General features: G+C 48.1%; 1 protein-coding gene across 8 annotated transcripts in view; it reads left to right on the forward strand.

Annotated features, from left to right (window-relative positions):
- Positions 1–17,883, forward strand: part of AMOTL1 (angiomotin like 1) — a 153,046-nt gene that overhangs the window by 20,363 nt on the left and 114,800 nt on the right. Inside the window, exons 2-3 of one of the 8 annotated variants that reach the window (XM_078432980.2) lie at positions 1,626–1,751; positions 13,252–13,302. In XM_078432980.2, coding sequence (XP_078289106.2) covers positions 1,667–1,751; positions 13,252–13,302 — 136 coding nt within the window. In that variant the 5' untranslated portion in view covers positions 1,626–1,666. Of the gene's footprint in view, positions 1–1,625; positions 1,831–3,695; positions 3,793–12,746; positions 13,037–13,251; positions 13,303–17,883 lie in introns of those variants that run through there. The other 7 variants (XM_081790347.1, XM_078432981.2, XM_078432984.2 and 4 more) reach the window with 7 other exon arrangements.

Genomic DNA, 17,883 nt, shown 5'->3' on the forward strand with positions numbered 1-17,883 from the left:
TGAATACTTAGGTCGTTTGATTAAATGACGATGCCGGCATGATCACGGCTCAGGATTGGATTTCTATTCCAGACATGTTTTTAGTTTTGCACAGAGAGCATGTCTTGTTCTGATGGCAGATTATCTCCAGCCTTGATCAGCCACCTCTCATGTGCTCAGGCTGATGTCTCAGTTTGCTAATGGATAAATAACACAGCTTTCTCCACCCACTGATGTGGGTGGATAGGTCGCCTTTGTATGTAAAGCATATTATTATAAGCTGCAACTTTTGGAAGACTGAACAAGCCTTTGCCAACATCTGGTCCTAATTCCTTCATTTAAAGTTGGGGAAATCAAGCCAGAGACAGTAAGTGGTTTGCCCCAAATCACTCAGTAGTGCCAGAGCCAGGGCTAAAATCTGGATCTATTCGTAAGTCCAATGTTTTTGCTGTGTCATTGTGCTGTATCCCCTCTGGTCTAGGATTCCCTTCTAAAACTTTTGGGTGCTTGGATTGAAAACAAATCTCTAGGGAGCCAGTACCCAGTAAAGTACAGCACAATCTTTGGTACCACCTGGTATTTTACGAGAGATTTTTCGTTATTTGTTGCAATTCCCAAGAGTACCAGACTTCGCCAGGCAGACAGCCAAAAGACAACAAGTCAATGTGCCGTGCCTGCAGGAAACTTCAAGGCAACTTTCGACAGTGTTCTAGAGATCAAAGCAAGCCAGCTGGTCTGATTGCAACAACTGATAATTGGTGGCCATCCTAGTTAGGCTGACAGGGTTTCTGACATGGTGGATAGCCTACGCACTGCATTTCTAGATTAAGTCAATCAGTCACGTCCAATTATTCAGCCACGTCGATCTGAGAACCTGCTACATGCAGAGCTTTATGAAAACCTCTTTGAAATGAAAAAGCAAAAGATTGGCCATGAGTTGTAATCTTCCCAGATACAGGTAGAGATTCCCCAGGCTTCTCAGAGGTACCTGGTGAGGTGACCTTTTCGTGAAAGCCAGGACCCCTCATGACATGTGACTTTCTGTCATGGTTTTCAAGGGGAAATGAAAAATTGGTCTCCATGATCCTTCTTAGCCCTGGTATTTTTCTTTCAAATGACACTTATTGTATACATTTTTCAGACGATCAGAGTAATGCATGTTTATTGTGGAAATGCAGAAAATTACACAGAAAATAAAAAAGCACTCATAATTCCAATGTATTAGTAGCTACCTCCAATTTTCTGGTTCAAAATTTTTCCAGTCTGTGTTTTAAGCATATATAGAAGTATATACCGATTATTTTTATGAAATTGAGATTCTCCTGTATCCTACCCTGAAATTCTAGAAGTCTATATTATGTGCAGAACTCAACATAGTAAGTTCCTTGCTCAAAGCCTGGCATGTGATGGTTGCTCCATAAACATTTGTTAACTGAATGGGGAGGGAAACCATGGTTTGCAGACTTGAGTAGCCTCATTGGAAGATCTCATATTTGGGCCGTGCCCAGATCTTGACCACAATCTCTGCATACTAAAGAAACTTACTGAACTGGAAATGACGACTTTCCTACCAGAAGGCTTCTCTGTCCCAGGAGAGCATCAGTGGTAATTCATCTCCCTTTTTTTGTGCTCATTATTTATTTCAGGAGATTCCAAGAGCTGCACATACAAGAGAGCTGTTGGAAACATGGACCTCGGTGAAAAATGGCCCTTGGAGGAAGGAACCTGGTTGTCTCATGCTGGAATTCATCATTTTGCCAACACCAGAGGGGGTATGGCTGCTTTTGATGTCCCTGATACACGTGGTACTCTTCAACTCCTGCATTCATTGTGTCAACCCAGCTGTGCTCAGTACGTGCCCAGTGCTGTTTGTCTTTTCAAAAAAAGCCAGGAGGAGAGGAGAGGAATGGACTTTGGAGTCAGGCAGACCTGGGTTCAGATCCTGAATTTCCTACTTCTAAGCTACGTGGCCTGAGAAAGACTATCATATTCTCAGCTCTAACATGAGAGTAAGAATGCTTACTTTGTAGGGCTGTGATAAGGACTATGAGTAATGCGAGCTGTCATTTACTGAGCCCTTACCCTAGCCAGGGAGGAAGTTAGTCACACATCTCTGGGCACCTAACATGTGTCAGGTACTGTATTCCTGCTTATCTTGTCTCCTCTCCTCTCAACAGCCCTGCAAAGACTGGCATTGAGGATAATGCAACCAGTAGAAACAGAGTAGGTCAGCTCACTTTCTCTTCTTTTTTCTTGCCTGACATCTGATTAATGCAACTCAGTGTTAAGTGATGGGGATGCTGTAAGTTAACTGGAGTGGTGCATACAAATGTAACCCTCATACAGACTTGTGGGCCTCTTTCAGGTCTAAGAACCACCCGCCCCCCCCCCCCCCCATCCTCCATATCTAATGGAGATCTACTTTGGCGGTAGGAACCATTCAATGGATAAGGAGATAAAGGCCCCTAATGCACTCACATGAGGTTTTTAGTAAGGTTATGCCTCCCATTGTCATTTATACATTCGTTCAACCAGTATTGAGTATCTACTATGTGCCAAGCACTGGGAACACAAGGGAGAAAGATGGTTGGGGAGATCACCAGACCACACTCTGCTGCACCCCGTCTCTAAAATGGGTAACTTACAGAGCTCTGCCCCAGGGTACATCTTCCGACAGGGCCTACCGCACGCAATGGGAGACTGCCCAAAGGGAAGGTCCAAACTTTGAGAAAACTTGGATGAGTTCAGCCAGAAGCCAACGGCTGTTCCCTCCTGTGCCCTGTCACGCCTCCACCTAACCCACTTGTTAGAGGTTCTTATGCCGGTGTCTCCTCACAGCCCATGGAATACAGTTGAACCTCCCTCGCTCAACACACAGCCTTCCCTGATCAGACCTCTGCCTGCCTCTCTAGATTCATCTCCTGCTGTTCATTACTAAAAGCAAACCTCTTCTGTTGATGCACTAACCGGCCTCTGGATCCTTGGACATGTCATGCTCTCGCACACCGTGAGCCTCTGTGCGGGCTGTTACTACTATTTGCCTTCTACCCGGCAGGTTCCCACCCATCAGTGAAGCCTCAACCGAAGTCATCTATTCCGGGTCTCTCCCTGCCGCCACCCACCCACTCCACCCTGGTCTGACAGAGAGGCCTGACCTCAGCGCGGCCGCGGAACTTACAGGTTCCCGTGTCACGGCGCCTGCCTTACCGTGTTGTGTTGTGACGGTGCATAGCTTGGGCAGCCTCTGGGCTTCCTGAGGCCTTGCTTCATTGGCCTTTGCATCCCTTTCACAAGCAGCCTAGCGAATACTTGATGCATATACATACAATGGCAGGCTGGCTGCGTGGCTCAGCGAATGAATAAATGGGTAGGACCGCATCCTGTGGGCATCTCTCCTTCGCTGAGAGCCACCTTTGACTGTGGTGACCCAGCTGGTCTGTGCACACCTCTCCTGGCACCACGGCACCACTTCGTGGTACTGTGAGCACACCCATAGCATGCCATTCACCGCTCCAGGCTTTTTCACCAAAGTCTGAAGTCAGAGGAGAGAAAGGAAGTAGATGTGCTTTGTCTGCCGGTGCTTTTGTAACCTAGGCAATAGAATCACCTGTCACAGAATTTTAGAAGCTTTCAGGACCATTGTGACAAACCGGTGGCTAAAAACTGCTTGTTGCCACCAACTCCACAAATGACCACATCCCGCTATGAGTTGACCCTGCCGTGGATCTCCCATCTTCAGGGCACGGCTGGCTAGTAGGAAGGGGAACCAGACCGGTGTCTTCGAACTGCCTAATGGGGAGGCGTTGGTCTCAGGTAATTGATAAGCTTCGGGGCTGATGGAGGAGTTTAACTCTAGTGGGCAACAGATACCGGATATGTGGTCCCAGTTCGGACCCTCAGTAGGTGATGATGGAGGTGTCCAAGGCAAAGGATGGCAGTGGTGTGGTATGTGGGTGAAACACAGTGACAAAGAATCAAGGGAGCTGAAATGTAGAAATCCTTATGGGCAGCTAGTGTTAGGGTGGTTCTCAGAGGCCTGGGCTGTGGTTCAGGGAAAGGGCTCAGGTCTTAAGAGGACTACAGAGGTGGCCAGAATGGGAACTTGCACTCAGAAATAAAGTGGAAGCCCCACTGGGCCAAAGCCAAGTCACAATTGGCATCATCACCAAAATACATAAAGAGCAGTCATTCGTTGGGTATATACGTTGCCCCAGACATGATGCCGAGCCATTTTTATATATACATATAGATGATCTCAATTCATTCTCACAACCTTCTTCTCATTTTATGAATGGAGAAACTGAGCCCAAAGAGGCTGACAAGAGGCTTGTGCAAGATCCTTCAGCTGGGAAGTGGCAGAGTGGGTATTTGAACTTCGATCTGCCTGACCCCAAGCCACTCTATGGCTATCGCTCCTCGCTTTACCCTCCAACACCCCCTTCTCAGTTTAGGTCTCTGGTGGGCCAGTTTCAGACGTTTATTGCCAGTCATTTCATTGTCATGGAAGAAAAGAGCCGTAGCTCGGAGCAGGGCCAGAAAACCAACAGTGCTGTTGCAACGTGTAGATTATCATCCAAGACCCTCCCACGGCCACTTCAGCTAATGCATTGCCTAGGCCTTGACCCACCTGCTTCTGAGCATCTTTCCTCCATGCCCTGACCCCTGTCCCACCTCTCCCACCCATTGTGGGATGCCCATTGTGGGCTAACAGAGTTTCCATTTCTAGTGAAGTACCAGGGAAAGTCCTGGAGTGTCCAGGCCTTCGGGTTTTGTTCTTGGCTTCATGGAATCCTCTGAGAACCGTGTTATCTGCCAGGGAGGCTCCTTCATCCTGGTGAGTCATCGGCCTTGGGGCAGGGCCAGATCCACGCAACATCTGCCTCTGTGTTATCGTCAGGGCGTCGCGGGCGGCCATTAGAGTAGGAACAGCCTTCAGGAAGCTGGCAAGGAGAACCCAGGATGTCTGGGGGTGAAATGAAGTTTCTGGAGGAAAGTCCCTCTGCCACTCTTGCTTCCTCCGCTGCTAAAAACGCCCTCGAGGACCTGGGCGGGTGGTTTTTCCAACTTTTTTTTAAAGGGCTGGAACCCATTTTCCAAACGAAGCTGTCTGCAGTGCCTGACGCATCAGCCAGAAGGGGGCCAGCATTTGGCCAGAGCTCTGTTTCCGATTGCTGCATCACAGGCTGATGTGGCTGCTCCTTGCATTTGCCAGCTAGCACACCACACGTGTGGGGATTTGGTGCAGGAGGGGCGGCCTCCGCAGCCCTCCTCGGCGAACCTCCAAATCCTGTTATAAATGCGTTCACTCAGCCCTTCGGGAACCCTATTGTCCCTTCTTCCCAGTGGAATCCACCTGCTTATGTGTCTCTTCAGGGGAGAGCCAGGAAGTTTGGGAACCTGGCAGTACAGGCCAGGTGTGTGAAAGAAATGCCGCGGTGCTGTCTCCATTATGGTTATAAAAACAGGAAGGAGCAGATCTCCCTTCCGGTTTCTCTCAAGGTCAGGGAGAGTTTTCACATCAGGCAGGAAGGAAAGGAGGAACATTTTCTGGGAGCGCTGTGTGCGCTAAACACTGCTGCGGGCGTTATTCTATTTCCTATCGATCCTCACTGAAATCCCAACAAGGAGTTATTTGCATCATCCGCATTTTGCACACGAGGAAACGGAGCCTTGGAGCGGCAAGATGGCGAAGCCAAGGTCGTACGGCTAAATGCCAGCAGAGCTCACGTTCGAACTCGGGTCTTTATGCCGCTGGGCTATGCGGTGTCCATTTTACTTCTTTGTTCGGTTTCAAAGGACAACGCTGTGTGGCATCTCCACCTTTCTGTGAGGCTTGTTTCTTTTCTGCACGTTTCTCTTGCATATGGTGCGGTAAAAAGACTAACACGATGGAATCTGTTATCCACAGTCCTCTGCTGGCACTTAAAAAAAGGGTTTTTTTTTTTTTTTTAATGTTTATTTATTTTTGGGAGAGTGCAAGCCGGAGAGGGGCAGAGAGGTGGGGGACAGAGGATCTGAAGCAGGCTCTGAGCTGACAGGCTGACTGCAGTGAGCCCGATGTGAGGCTGAACTCACCAACTGCGAGGTCATGACCTGAGCCAAAGTCAGTTTCTCAACTGACTGAGCCACCCAGGTGCCCCTATTAAAAAAAATAATAAAATAATAATAATAATAATAATAATAATAATAATAATGTTTGTTTATTTTTCTGAGGCGGGGGAGGGGCAGTGAGAGGGAGACAGAATCTGAAGCAGCCATCAGCACAGAGTCTGACCCGGGCCTCAAACTCACGAACTGTGAAATCGTGATCTGAGTGGAAGTTGGACACCCTACCCCTGAGCCACCCAGGCGCCCCCTCTCCTGGCATTTGTTTTAACAAGTTCCATAAATGTCTTTTCGTGTTACCGAAGAGCTCACGGTCTGGGCAGGTTTGGACACTTCCCAAAGACTAGTGGCAAGACTAGGGCTCGCACCTTGGCCTCTACTGTTCCTTCCAGTACCTATGCTGTGTTGACTGCCAGGGCCATATCGTCTTGGAAATACCATTCCAGTGTGAAAGGCAGGAGGCCTCAGGCAGCCTGAGAAGATTCTTTGCAGTCTCTGAGAGAAGAGAGTTCCTCTCAGGCCACAGTCCAGGATGCTTGGGTGGAAAATTCAAGATCAGGGCAGGTCTCCGCATCTCAGCGGAGACTCACATGCATCCTACGGATTTCTTTTGTCGCGGTTTGGTCACAGACTTCAATTGCAGCAAATGTTTTTGCCCTTAATCTCCACACAGGGTATTTTGTCTGATTTCACCCGGTAGATCCAACTGGGTGTGAGTTGGAAGTGTGTGATTTTCCTCTGCAGGGACCTTCTTCTGTGTGTATTTTTGGAATGGTTTTTTATTCTGATTCATGTCCACATACACCTTCCAGTAGCTTCTTGGCTCAGCTGGAGTTTATCTCCTTTGATATGATGTTGAGTGAGGAGTCTTTTAAATCTTCATCTCTGTTCCATAGTTAGTAATAGGAACCCTAGCGGGCTGGACGAATACAATTGGCTTATGCATTTTGTGAAACACCTTGCTTTTGTCAGTGGCACCTACCGCATTGGTATTTGGATTTTTCAGAGAACATATTTAGCATTTTTAGAAAATGAATCCTTGGCTTCCTGGCAGACTTGGCAGCATCTCATCTCTTGGTTTGTATTGTTTCTGCTGAGGATGATGACTTTTTTTCCAGGTGTGAGATAGTTACTTTTCTGGTAGAGCCCATTTCTTTCTTTTGGAAGTTATAAAATGCCTTTTTTAGAACAGTTGTCCGAAGTTTTGATTTTTGTTTAAGGGAAATAAGGCAACTATGTATGTTTATATACATATATACTAAATATATGTACAAATATTAAACCCTAGGAGGAGGGGAGATGGCCTTTGCGCCAGTTCGGCCCTGGAGCTAATGCTGTGACCAATTAAGTACCAGTTTCTTTCTGGTGAAAGCTTACGGGTGGGCATACATTTGTCCTTGGTTGGCCTGTCCTAAGAGGACACAGATAAGAGACTGTATAACAGAAGAGAATCGTGCTGTGCTCAGGTAGCCACGGGCCCCACTCTCTCCCCCTAAATCAGTCCTGCCCATGCTCCCCAGGGAGAAGGGGGGTGGGGAAGGGGGGCGGGCATTGCTGCTCTGCTGTTAACTAGCAGAGAGCCTCCGGGAGACAGAAGGCTACCTGCAGAGAAGATGAGCAAAGGGCAAGGCTGGGGAGGAGAGGAAGGCAGAGGGAGGGCTCAGCCCACTTCTTTCTGTCTTTCATGCTTGAAATCGGTGTCCTTCCAAGGCCCGGGGTTGGGAAGGCTGTGGACAGATCCTAGTGGCCTCTGGCTATTGCTCAAACTTGGTTTTGTCGAATTGGTGCAGCTCTTCCTTGCAAAGGTAATTGATAACATACTTCAGCTGCAAATAAGTCTCGCCACGTGGCATTCAGCCCCTCGTGCATTTCTTAGAGGAAGAAACTGTGTCTGTATAAGACTCTCATCTCCTCCTCTTCTCCACTGACCGAGCAGCTGTGTAGACCCTGGGGACCCCAGAGTCAGAGCAGCCCATGAAAGGCAGGCTGGAGACAGCAACAGGGTCCCACCCTGTGGCCTTTGCCCCAAATGGAGCCTGCAGTCCAGGCCGGCCTGCCGTCTGGACAGCAGAGCCTAAGGCCAGGGGATGAAGGCATTCCCAGACTGCAGCAGGCATAGCCCTGGCCACCGCTGTATCCCCTGCACCCTCAGCAGGCTATCCGTGATGGCCACTGTGCTCAAAGCACTGTGCTAGCCACCCCACAAGCTTCTGCAGTGTGCTCTTAGCTCGAGAGATGGGGCTAAGAATTCCTCTGATCCTAGAGTTATGGCCAGTGGTGCCATTTGGCCACACTTCATTCACCAAGGAGTGAGGAGTCTCATGGAGCTTCCCAGATAGCCAAAGTATCGTCCTTCCAAAGTCTACATGTTGTTCAAAGTTTTACTCTTTTCCACTAGTAGATAAGACCTTTTATCCATGGTTTCTGCACGCTTCCTTGCCCCCAGTTTATGATTGGAGCTGGACCAAAAGTTCACTTAGAAACTTATTGCCTTTAGTTTGGAATCTGGAGTATGATATGTAACTTTTTGAAACAGTTCATATACCCATTTGAATATGCCTAAAATAATCTCTCCCAGGACGCCCAAGAAGCTGTGGATGGTGTTTCAGTCTAGGGATGGAGACTGGGATAGGATGGGAAAGAGGAACTCATTTTATAGTTTATACTCCTCTGTACTAAATGATTTTTCCTTTACCTTGAACATGTATTATTTGTTTATATAGTAACATGTAATTTATATATATGAATAGAGGTAGAGACAGAGATAGAGATTTAGATATAGATATTTAAGAAAGAGGTCGGATTCCCAGACTAGCTCCCAAACCCCATTCAACTCATGATGTAGCAAGCCGTAGTAATAGTGGGCATTATTAGCCCGCTGTGTCATCTGTTTCTATGGAAAACCTGAGTTCTAGAAATAGTTCACCCTGAGCCCCAGAAATATCTCCTCCCTGCCATTTTCTCTCCACACATCCCACCCTCTAATAAATGCTGCCACAGAAACAGAAGGAAGAGCTCCTTCTTCCTGTCTGCAGGTGCCACGGCACAGAAGGATCACTCTCCTCCTAGCGGACTCTGGCATGGTCAGGCCCTCCATGTCGGAGAGAAGTAACACTTACTAAGCACCCACTGTGCCAGGCACACTGTGCGGTCTGTCTCATACTTTACCTACTTTGCTACTGTCAGGAAACCCAGGTGCTGAGAGGTTTAATATCATCCTGAGAGTGCCTTCTAAAAATGGACAGAGCTCAGCTTCCAACTGATAAGCTTGTGCACTGTCCTTTATAGATCAGTGACCCTCCAGCAGAACCATTTCTTTATAAGAGGCCTGTAAAGGTCAAGCATAGGTAGGCACGTTGGACACTGCCTGAGGTTCAGTAAGATCTTCTGTCACGGAATCCCTTATTCGACAGTAAGTGACCGGAGGGCAGGAGTCTGTCCTGACCACCTTTGTATCTGCAGTGCTTAGCACAGTCCTGGAAGTATGGTAAATTCCCCATAAATGTTTGTTTGGTGAACAGGAAATATTATTGTTTGTTCTGCTCTGCTTCCTAAGATAGGAAATTGGAATCATATATTTAATTTTCTTCAACAGCAAATGATGAAATAAGAAAAATATTTTCTCATTAACCTTCGGGTGATTAAGAAATTCAAATAACTGAAGTGCTATAAGGAAATTTTTTGGCTTACAAGGCATCCATTTATAGGTACCAATTGAAGGGATACCATTGTGAGTTAGAACAATCTGGCAGGCTCCAGAAGCCAGTTGTCAAGTAGAACATGTGTATTGCTCTTCCCATGGGGAAAACCTTCTCCCAACTCCGTAACCAATCTCCAAGCCAATTCTTTTAGAACACAACTAAAAGTTAGGGCAATGTGATGTCGCCCTTAATTTGAAGCATATTCTGTGGCTGGTGACTCCTTTCAGTAACTCAAAGTTGTTAAAAGAAAGAAAAGAGCCCATTTTTTTTCTCAGCTGTAAAGGAACTGGCCATCCCGTAATAACTAATTTTACCGGATTTTCACAACGTGACAGTCTCTCTTCTGGGGGGTCTACGTGCATTAGTTTACTGCACTCTGAACACAACCTTATGAGTTAAGTATGATTATTTTCTCCATTTTTAAAGGAACTGAAGCTTGCAGAAATGAAACTACTAATTAGTAGCAGAACAGATATTAGAACCAAGGTCTGGCTGACCCCAAAGCACTCATAGATGGCCTCCCTTACAACACAAAGACTAATTGCTTCTCAATAAGATGACGAGAGGGAGGAGACTAATCCTGCAGACAGTCTACACGAGTCCATCCACACATGGGATTGGTGGATCAACAGCTGCTATTAGAACCATTGGAATTGGCAATAGCAAAGCCAGTCTTGACCGCGGCAAGAGCTGCTTTGGAAGAGTGATGAACAGAAGTTTGTTTGCCTTTAAAAACAAAAGGAAGAAGTGGACACAATGAGTGTAGACAATTCTTTTGATGAATTTCATTGTAAAGGGCAGCTGAGAACTGGCGGGAGTGGTAGTTGGGGAGAGAGGTGGTGTCAGGGAAGAGTGAATATAGTAGGATGTCCGTAATCCAATGGGAATCATCTAGGACAGAGGAAAACAGTAGTTTAGGTAGAAAGGGAGAAAAGCCACATGAGAAGGGACGGGATCTGATCCACAATGGAAGAAGTGGCCTTAGATGGAGCAGGGATGGTGCACCCATAGTAATGGGAGAGGAGAAGGGGAAGAAACGTAGGCCAACGGAGAGTGATTGCTGGGCTATCCTAAGGTCCACTTGAGATCGGCGATCACGAACTGAAAATAAGGCCAGGAAGCATGATGCTGTGCTTCTTCCAACCATGTTTAGCCAGGTGCTGATAGAAAGAAAGTGGAGAATTCGTATTTATCAGGGTTGTGGTTTTTCCAGGTAAGTAGTATGGAGAGGAAGGGGTGGGGGGAGTTGAATCTGAAGGTGTATGAAGGAAAGAAAAGATAATAATGTACCTGGAAACTAAGGTGGATAAAGGGGGAAGAGATGTCATGAGATAAGCAAATCATAGGTGCTGCGAAGGTCAGAGAGCCATTGGATTAAGATAACAGAGTAGACTGGAAAAGTAGGAGGTGGCGGGTGGAGGGTAGAATGTTTGACATCGAAATTATGGATGATGTCATTGTGAGAGCAGGGAGCCTGGAGAGTTGGACGAGGTCAAGGAAAGGAGAGGACGCTGAAGAGCTGAGAGACCAGAGGACAAGAAGAATCCACTGTGTAGATTCAGAAATCAGAATTATAACAGGAATGGTATTGGGGCAAGTGACAGTGATCCAAGTACCCACATCTTCAAGGAATGAGTTGGAATAACCCAAGGGTCTATAGACGGCTGCAATAAGTAGGCGTGGCGGTGGTGAGCCATGAATTCCTGAGGGCAGATGGGGGGATTCTAGGAAGTGGGAGGGGTTGGAGTGACACATGCAAACATTCACCCAAGCATGTTCCCTTCATGCACTTGGGAGCTCCCGTTGTCAGGAGTGGGGGGAAAAGAGGAGGACAGAGAGGCCAGGCCGCTTATGGATGAAGCCCCACCCTGCTGCTCCAGCATTCCTGCGTAAGCAATGCTGGCCACAGTGGCTTCTTTCCGTCCTCCCAGGTAATTTGTAAACCAAAAGCTGACAGTGGAAAACCCAGGGATGGCTGAGTGTTTATAGAATTAGAGCACCCTGGCACAGATCCAGGGGCCCTCCAGCTGCTGCAGCTGGTGATCTGGTTGCTCTGAGACTGTAGACGGCTCCCAGGAAGTTGCCCAGACTGCGGACTCCCACTGTCAGTCTCCAAGGCCGGGGACAGGAGAAGGGACAACCAACCATTTTCTCAGTTTTCTCCTTCTTTCCTCTTAACTCCTTCTGGCATCCGTGCGGGCTGGCTCTCTGGAGCACATCCCCAAAGCCCAGGGCCCTCCCAGGCAGAGCAGTCAGGGAGTCCTGGGGGGAAATACAAAATGCATCTGCCCAAGTTATTCAGGCCAGTGACACGGAGAGGGAAGTTCCTGCAATCTAACATGAATTGCTTTAGGACCTACAACATGGACTCTGAGACCATAACTTCTGAATCTACATTCTGTATTTGAAACCACTCAACTTTTTATGTAGAAGCAGCTCTGCTCTGCTCTGCTCTCCTTAGACGGACACACACACACACACACACCCACACACCCACACACACCTCACAGTGCTGTGCAGTCATCCCTAAGTTACTTAACTTCGGAGGCTCAGTCTCACTACCTGTGAAATGGAGACCTACTAACCTTCACCGTTCGAACCAGGTGGTCTCTTAACGGGAGGAAATATTGTTTGAACTGCAGTTAGAATTCCTGCGCAAAAGGAAGGAGGGGTTGGGGGCACACGAAGCTACTTCTCCCCTGGTGCAGGACATATTCAAGCTCTGAAAATCCAGCATCTCCTCGTGAGAAGCACGGAACAAACGATTTCCCAAGCATCGGGGTAGGGCAGACGTAATACAAGAAGGCAGGGATCGTTTTAGAACTGGTTATGCTCCAGTTTTTAATAAATGGCCAAAGGGGTGGGGGCGGGGGAGGACACCCTCCAACAGGGAGTTGGGAGGCAGCGCGCGCGCCGCTGCCGAGCGTGACGGCCACGGTCGCCTAGCAACGGGCGGCGGGGATGCGCGCGGGGCGCCCGCCCTGGTGGGCGCGGGGAGCTCGCCGCCGCCACCGCCGCGCGCCCGCGGGCCTCCGGTACCCGCCGCGAAACTTTGGGGCTTCTCGGCGCCGGGGCGTCGACGCGAGCCCGGGGGGACGCAGCAATGCGCCTCGCGGGCTGAGGGCGACAGGATGAGGTCGCGGCCCGGCGCGCCCGGCCCGGGGATCCGCGGGGTCGCACCCGCGGAAAGTTGGCGCGCACCTGCCCGAGCCTGGGAGGCGCGCGGTCCCCGGTCCGAACTGGCCCGGCAAGTTTCTTTGGCAATTTCTTACCCCCTTTGGATCCGGTGTCCCGAACCCCGCCTGGCCCCCGGGTTTACGGACTCCGATCTCTGCGAGAGAGAAACCCGCGCTTTTCTAGGGGACCTGCGCGGTAGCAGATGCTTGATTGATTTGCCCTGAGTGATTGCGATTCTGTTTTTGTTTTCTGTTTTTTTTTTGTTTTTTTTTTTTTTCTCTTACTCCAGACAGTGAGTTTGTGGAAGCCTCTCCCGAGCCCTACAGCCCGGAGGAGTTAGGTAAGTCTAGCCCTTTGCCTCTTCTCAGAATTCCGCCCAAGAACGGAGAGTCTGGGGGTGCCAGGACTGAATCAGCTGGAGGGGAAGAGGGATAGGGTCAGGAGGCACCCCCCAGGGGTGCTTGGGGGTGACAGGGGAAGTGTCAGATGTGGCATGGGGGGGGGGCGGTGGCGAGGAGCAAGGCTCAGCAAACTTACCGACCTGGGGCCTCTGGAAGCAGCCGGACTCATCCTACCTGGAAGGACACATTGGTGGCTGTCTCTCCCCAACCAAGGACCTTGCCTGATTAGGACCTCATGAGAGTAGTCCATTACTGAATTGAGTTGAGCGCCCCCAACGGTGGTCTAGTCACCACCTGGGAGCTGTGTCCCTCCCTGTAGGTGTCTGGGAACCGGGGGCATTTTGTCCTCCTGTGCCTGAACCTGTAAGTGTAGACTTGTGGTGAGTGAACTGCAACCCTCCTGTCACAGACAGACTTCCTTGTGTGGAGAGAAGGAAATTTGCATTGTCAGGATCCCTCTCAATATTCCTGCCACCCAGTCTCGCTTTGGTGGCTCAGCGATGGGTTCCCTTTTCTTTCTTTTGGTCCTTACCAAATCCCACTCCACCTGAAATAAAACTCCACCTCAGCGATGACTCTCATGCACCCAAAATAGGTCTGCATGGAGGATGGCATTCCGAGACAGGGGAGAGTGCCTTGTTTTATTCAGAAGGTGTGTGTCTGACAAGTTGCGAGGCCATCATTATCTCTGTAAATGGAATCGCAGATTAAATGCATAAACAAAACTAGCTTTTAAAGGCTCACTATAGTGAATCCTCTTATGGAATGAAAATGACATCTACACCACAGGTTTGCATGAAGTGATTTATTAAGAGGGCGGATATGTGGTGAAGGGCTCTGCTCGTGTGTAATTGTGTATTAATGACACCAGCCCTGGCACTCCACAGTGTGACAGAAGCTATTTGGTTCTCTTAAATTATAGATCAGCATAAGCATTCTATATGGGCTGAGCATTCCTTGCTCTGAGAAACCGCCTGTATACCTACTAAATTGTTTGCATTCACGGAATGATTTAGGCACCAGAAAGGGCCCAGGTGTTTGACCCTCTTTCGTCTCCATATCTACTTCCGGCAGCAACAGACTGGACTGCCCTCAGTGCTGAGGCAGTGATACGTAGGGGGAGCCCTTCAAATTAGCGGTAGAGGATAAGGAAGCAACCTTATTTCTCTTCAGCTTCCCTGGGGGAAAAGCGCAATTTCTCATGAGGAGATGAGACTGGTAGAGGAGCCATGGGGTTTTCTCCTGGGCTCTGAGATTGCAGGGTGACTGAGAATAGAAAACACAAGTCTGAGAGCCTGAGACCAGGGTTCTTAATAAATATGTTCACTAGCCTGTTTTCTCATCTTTGGAAAGCTGGGGTTGTGGCAGGTGACCCCTAAGGTGTCATCCAGCTCCAGTATCCTGAGATGCTGTGAGGAGCCTTGAGCCAAAGGAGGTACACAGCTATGGGTGTTTATTATTGATATTCATGGGCCATGCTGTTTGCGTGCATGGTGTCTCCAAAGGGTTATTCTCTCCCTGTCAGAGCAGCTCACTGGATGGGACTGCGTTGCTTCCTTGCTGCTCAGATCAAAGACGAAGCTGGCATTTCTCCCTTGGAAAGAGTCATGATAGTTTTTGGTGCTTTTCTTAGACACACAGTGGGAAAAATGCCTCTTACGGCAGTTGATGAGCTTGTCAAGAAGCCATTCTTTCTGGAACACAGATGAGCACAGATTTAACCCCTGGCCAGCAGATGAGGGACCTGAAGAAGAGGTAGAGCGAAGTCATAAAAACTTCGTTTGAATTCTATCATTGCATTTACTTGTGACTTTGAGAAGGTGGCTGAACCGCTCAGAGCCTTGGTTATCTCGTTGGCCCAACTGGAGACCTTGCATGGACGTCGTAGATGGTGTATGGAAAGCCCTAGTACCTGAGTTGTATACTCAGGTCTTCAGGGAGTGCTCGCTGTTACTATTATTCATTTGAAAGGTACTTATTTCCTGTGCATGAAGGATGGAATGGCTCTTGTCAATTGTCCCACCTATTAACCAATACCATTTCTATTTCTAGAAATTTCTCTGCAACTTACCCAGTCTCCAAAAACAGATGGTCAGGGATGCTGATCAGGTCAATTGAGTTATTTAGTGATTTGTCCTTGCAGTAGCACATGGAATGGTTTTCCATCTGAGATCTTTGGTGACAGTCCCATTGCTTTCTTGTGGCACGATTGGTAGTCTGTTTCACCTCCAAATTTTCATCTGAGTCTCCAAGTGCACTGCACTGGCCCTTAGCAGTTTTATCCTCAGTGTTGCAGCAAGATCGTGTAATGAAATTAAGTTACAAAAAAAGGAGGTTTTGAAAAGACAGTAGAAAAAAGAGTCTTATCTCTAGATGAATGCTGTATTGAAGGCTGCCTGTGATGGAGAATCCAGAAATAAGCCCTCTCTCTCTGGTGGTGCCATTTTCTTTCTTCTTTCTTTCTTTCTTTCTTTCTTTCTTTCTTTCTTTCTTTCTAGGATTTTTTAAAAGTTTATTTATTGAGAGAGAGAGAGAGAGAGAGAGAGAGAATGAGCAGGGGAGGGGCAGAGAGAGAGAGGGAGAGAGAGAAACCCAAGCAGGCTCTGCACTGTCAGTACAGTGAGCCTGATGTGGGGCTCAAACTCATGAACCTTGAGATCATGACCTGAGCCGAAACCCAGAGTTGGACACTTAACCGACTGAGCCACCCAGGCGCCCCCGTGGTTCCATTTCCTAAGGAGGCAAAGCCCACACCTCTTCATAGCCTTTCTATAGTCCCATCCCTAGGCAGAAGTGATAGCTCTCTAAACCCAGATGTGACCATGTCTGCCCCTGTCTAGTAACTTTTACTGACTCCCTACTACTTGGAGGATAGATGTTTGGTTAGGCATGGGAAGACCTCCATGATCTGCATCACCCCCACCCACTATAACTTTGTAGTTGTATTTGAGCCATGCGGCAGTCCTCTAAATTCAGCCCTGTTCCCCGTGCCTACGTGCCCTCCCTCCTTTCCTCCTTTTCTTCCTGGCTGGCTCCTACCCTTGGTTCAACACTAAGCCCAAGTGTCCTGTCGTCCTAGTGGTTCTCAACCCTGCACGTCAGAATCAGGGTTGCTGTTAAAAGTCCTGAAACCAGGGTGCCTGGGTGACTCAGACGGTTAAGCGTCCAACTCTTGATTTCTGCTCGGGTCATGATCTCACAGTTTGTGTGTTTGAACCCTGCATAGGGGTCCCACTTGGTATTCTCTCTCTCCCTCTCTCTGCCCCTCCCCTGCCCATGCTCTCCCTCTCTCTCTCTCTCTCTCTCTCTCTCAAAATAAATTTTAAGAACTTAAAAAAATAAAAACGAAAGTCCTGAAACCAAGCCTTCACCCTGACCAAGGACATCAGAATTTCTAGAATGTGGCCCCAGGCGGCAGTGTGCTTTTTAAAAATCACATTTCCAGTGATTCCAGGGTGTAGCCAGGTTGTGAGTTACTGGCCCAGATGGTGGCCACCTCATTCTCTGTAAATCTAGCAGCCAGCACAGAGCCTGGCATCAGTAAATGCTTGTTGAACGAGTGAGTGATGGCGGACCCTGGGATGCTGTGTCTTTTCAGATACCTATCTCTAAGATTGGATCCTCTGCTTGTTATCACCATGCCTTGGGGACTGAATCCTTTGACCTGTGCCCAGATCTCTCTCCTTTGTTCATTCGTTAGGCTTATCCAGTTTATTTTCTACGTTTCTTAAAAACTGAAGTTTTAAAAACATTTTTTAGTATAAAGGTAAACACCTGTTTATTTTAGGAAATTTGGACATTATAAAGAGTGGGGGGAAGTCCCCTCCTACCACCCCAAAGCAGACAGATCCCATGTTCCCTTCACTTTTCCTGATGTGCTGCCCTTTGGGATTGCTTGACCCTCTGGCGTGCCTCATTGAGCTCAGTTGTTGCTGTCTGTGCTCAGACCCTGCGAACTTTCCTCTGAGTCCCTAAAGGAGTGCCCTTGAAGATGACATTCTTGGAGGGTACCTGGGTAGCTTAGTCGGTTAAGTGACCGACTCTTGATTTTGGCTCAGGTTATGATCTCACAGTTCATGGGATCGAGGCCCACATTGGGCTCTGGGCTGAAAGCACAGGGCCTGCTTGGGATTCTCTCTCTCTCTCTCTCTCTCTCTCTCTCAAAATAAGTAAATTAAAAAAAATTATGTATCAAAAAAGAAAATACCATTCTTGGGAGCCATGCTGCTGAGGGCTGATATACCATGAGAAGGAGTTTTCCTTGTGCAATTCTTATTCTCCTCATTCAAGCAGGATGTATGGGCTCTATTAGAATAAATGATGACATTTGTGTAACGTCTTTAAAATGATAACTTAAATGTTTACCAGCCTCCCCCCTTTCCTTCCTAAAATAGGAGATGAGTTCACAGCTCTGGATAACATAGTATTTCTGTCTGTCAGAGTACAGCAGCTTGTTCAGTACAAAATTAGTCAGGATGGGCTAACTGCTATAACAAACACACACACATGTCAGTGGCTTA

The sequence above is a fragment of the Panthera onca genome, chromosome D1 (genome assembly GCF_046562875.1).
Source record: "Panthera onca isolate mPanOnc1 chromosome D1, mPanOnc1 haplotype 2, whole genome shotgun sequence".
Taxonomy (NCBI): Eukaryota; Metazoa; Chordata; class Mammalia; order Carnivora; family Felidae; genus Panthera; species Panthera onca.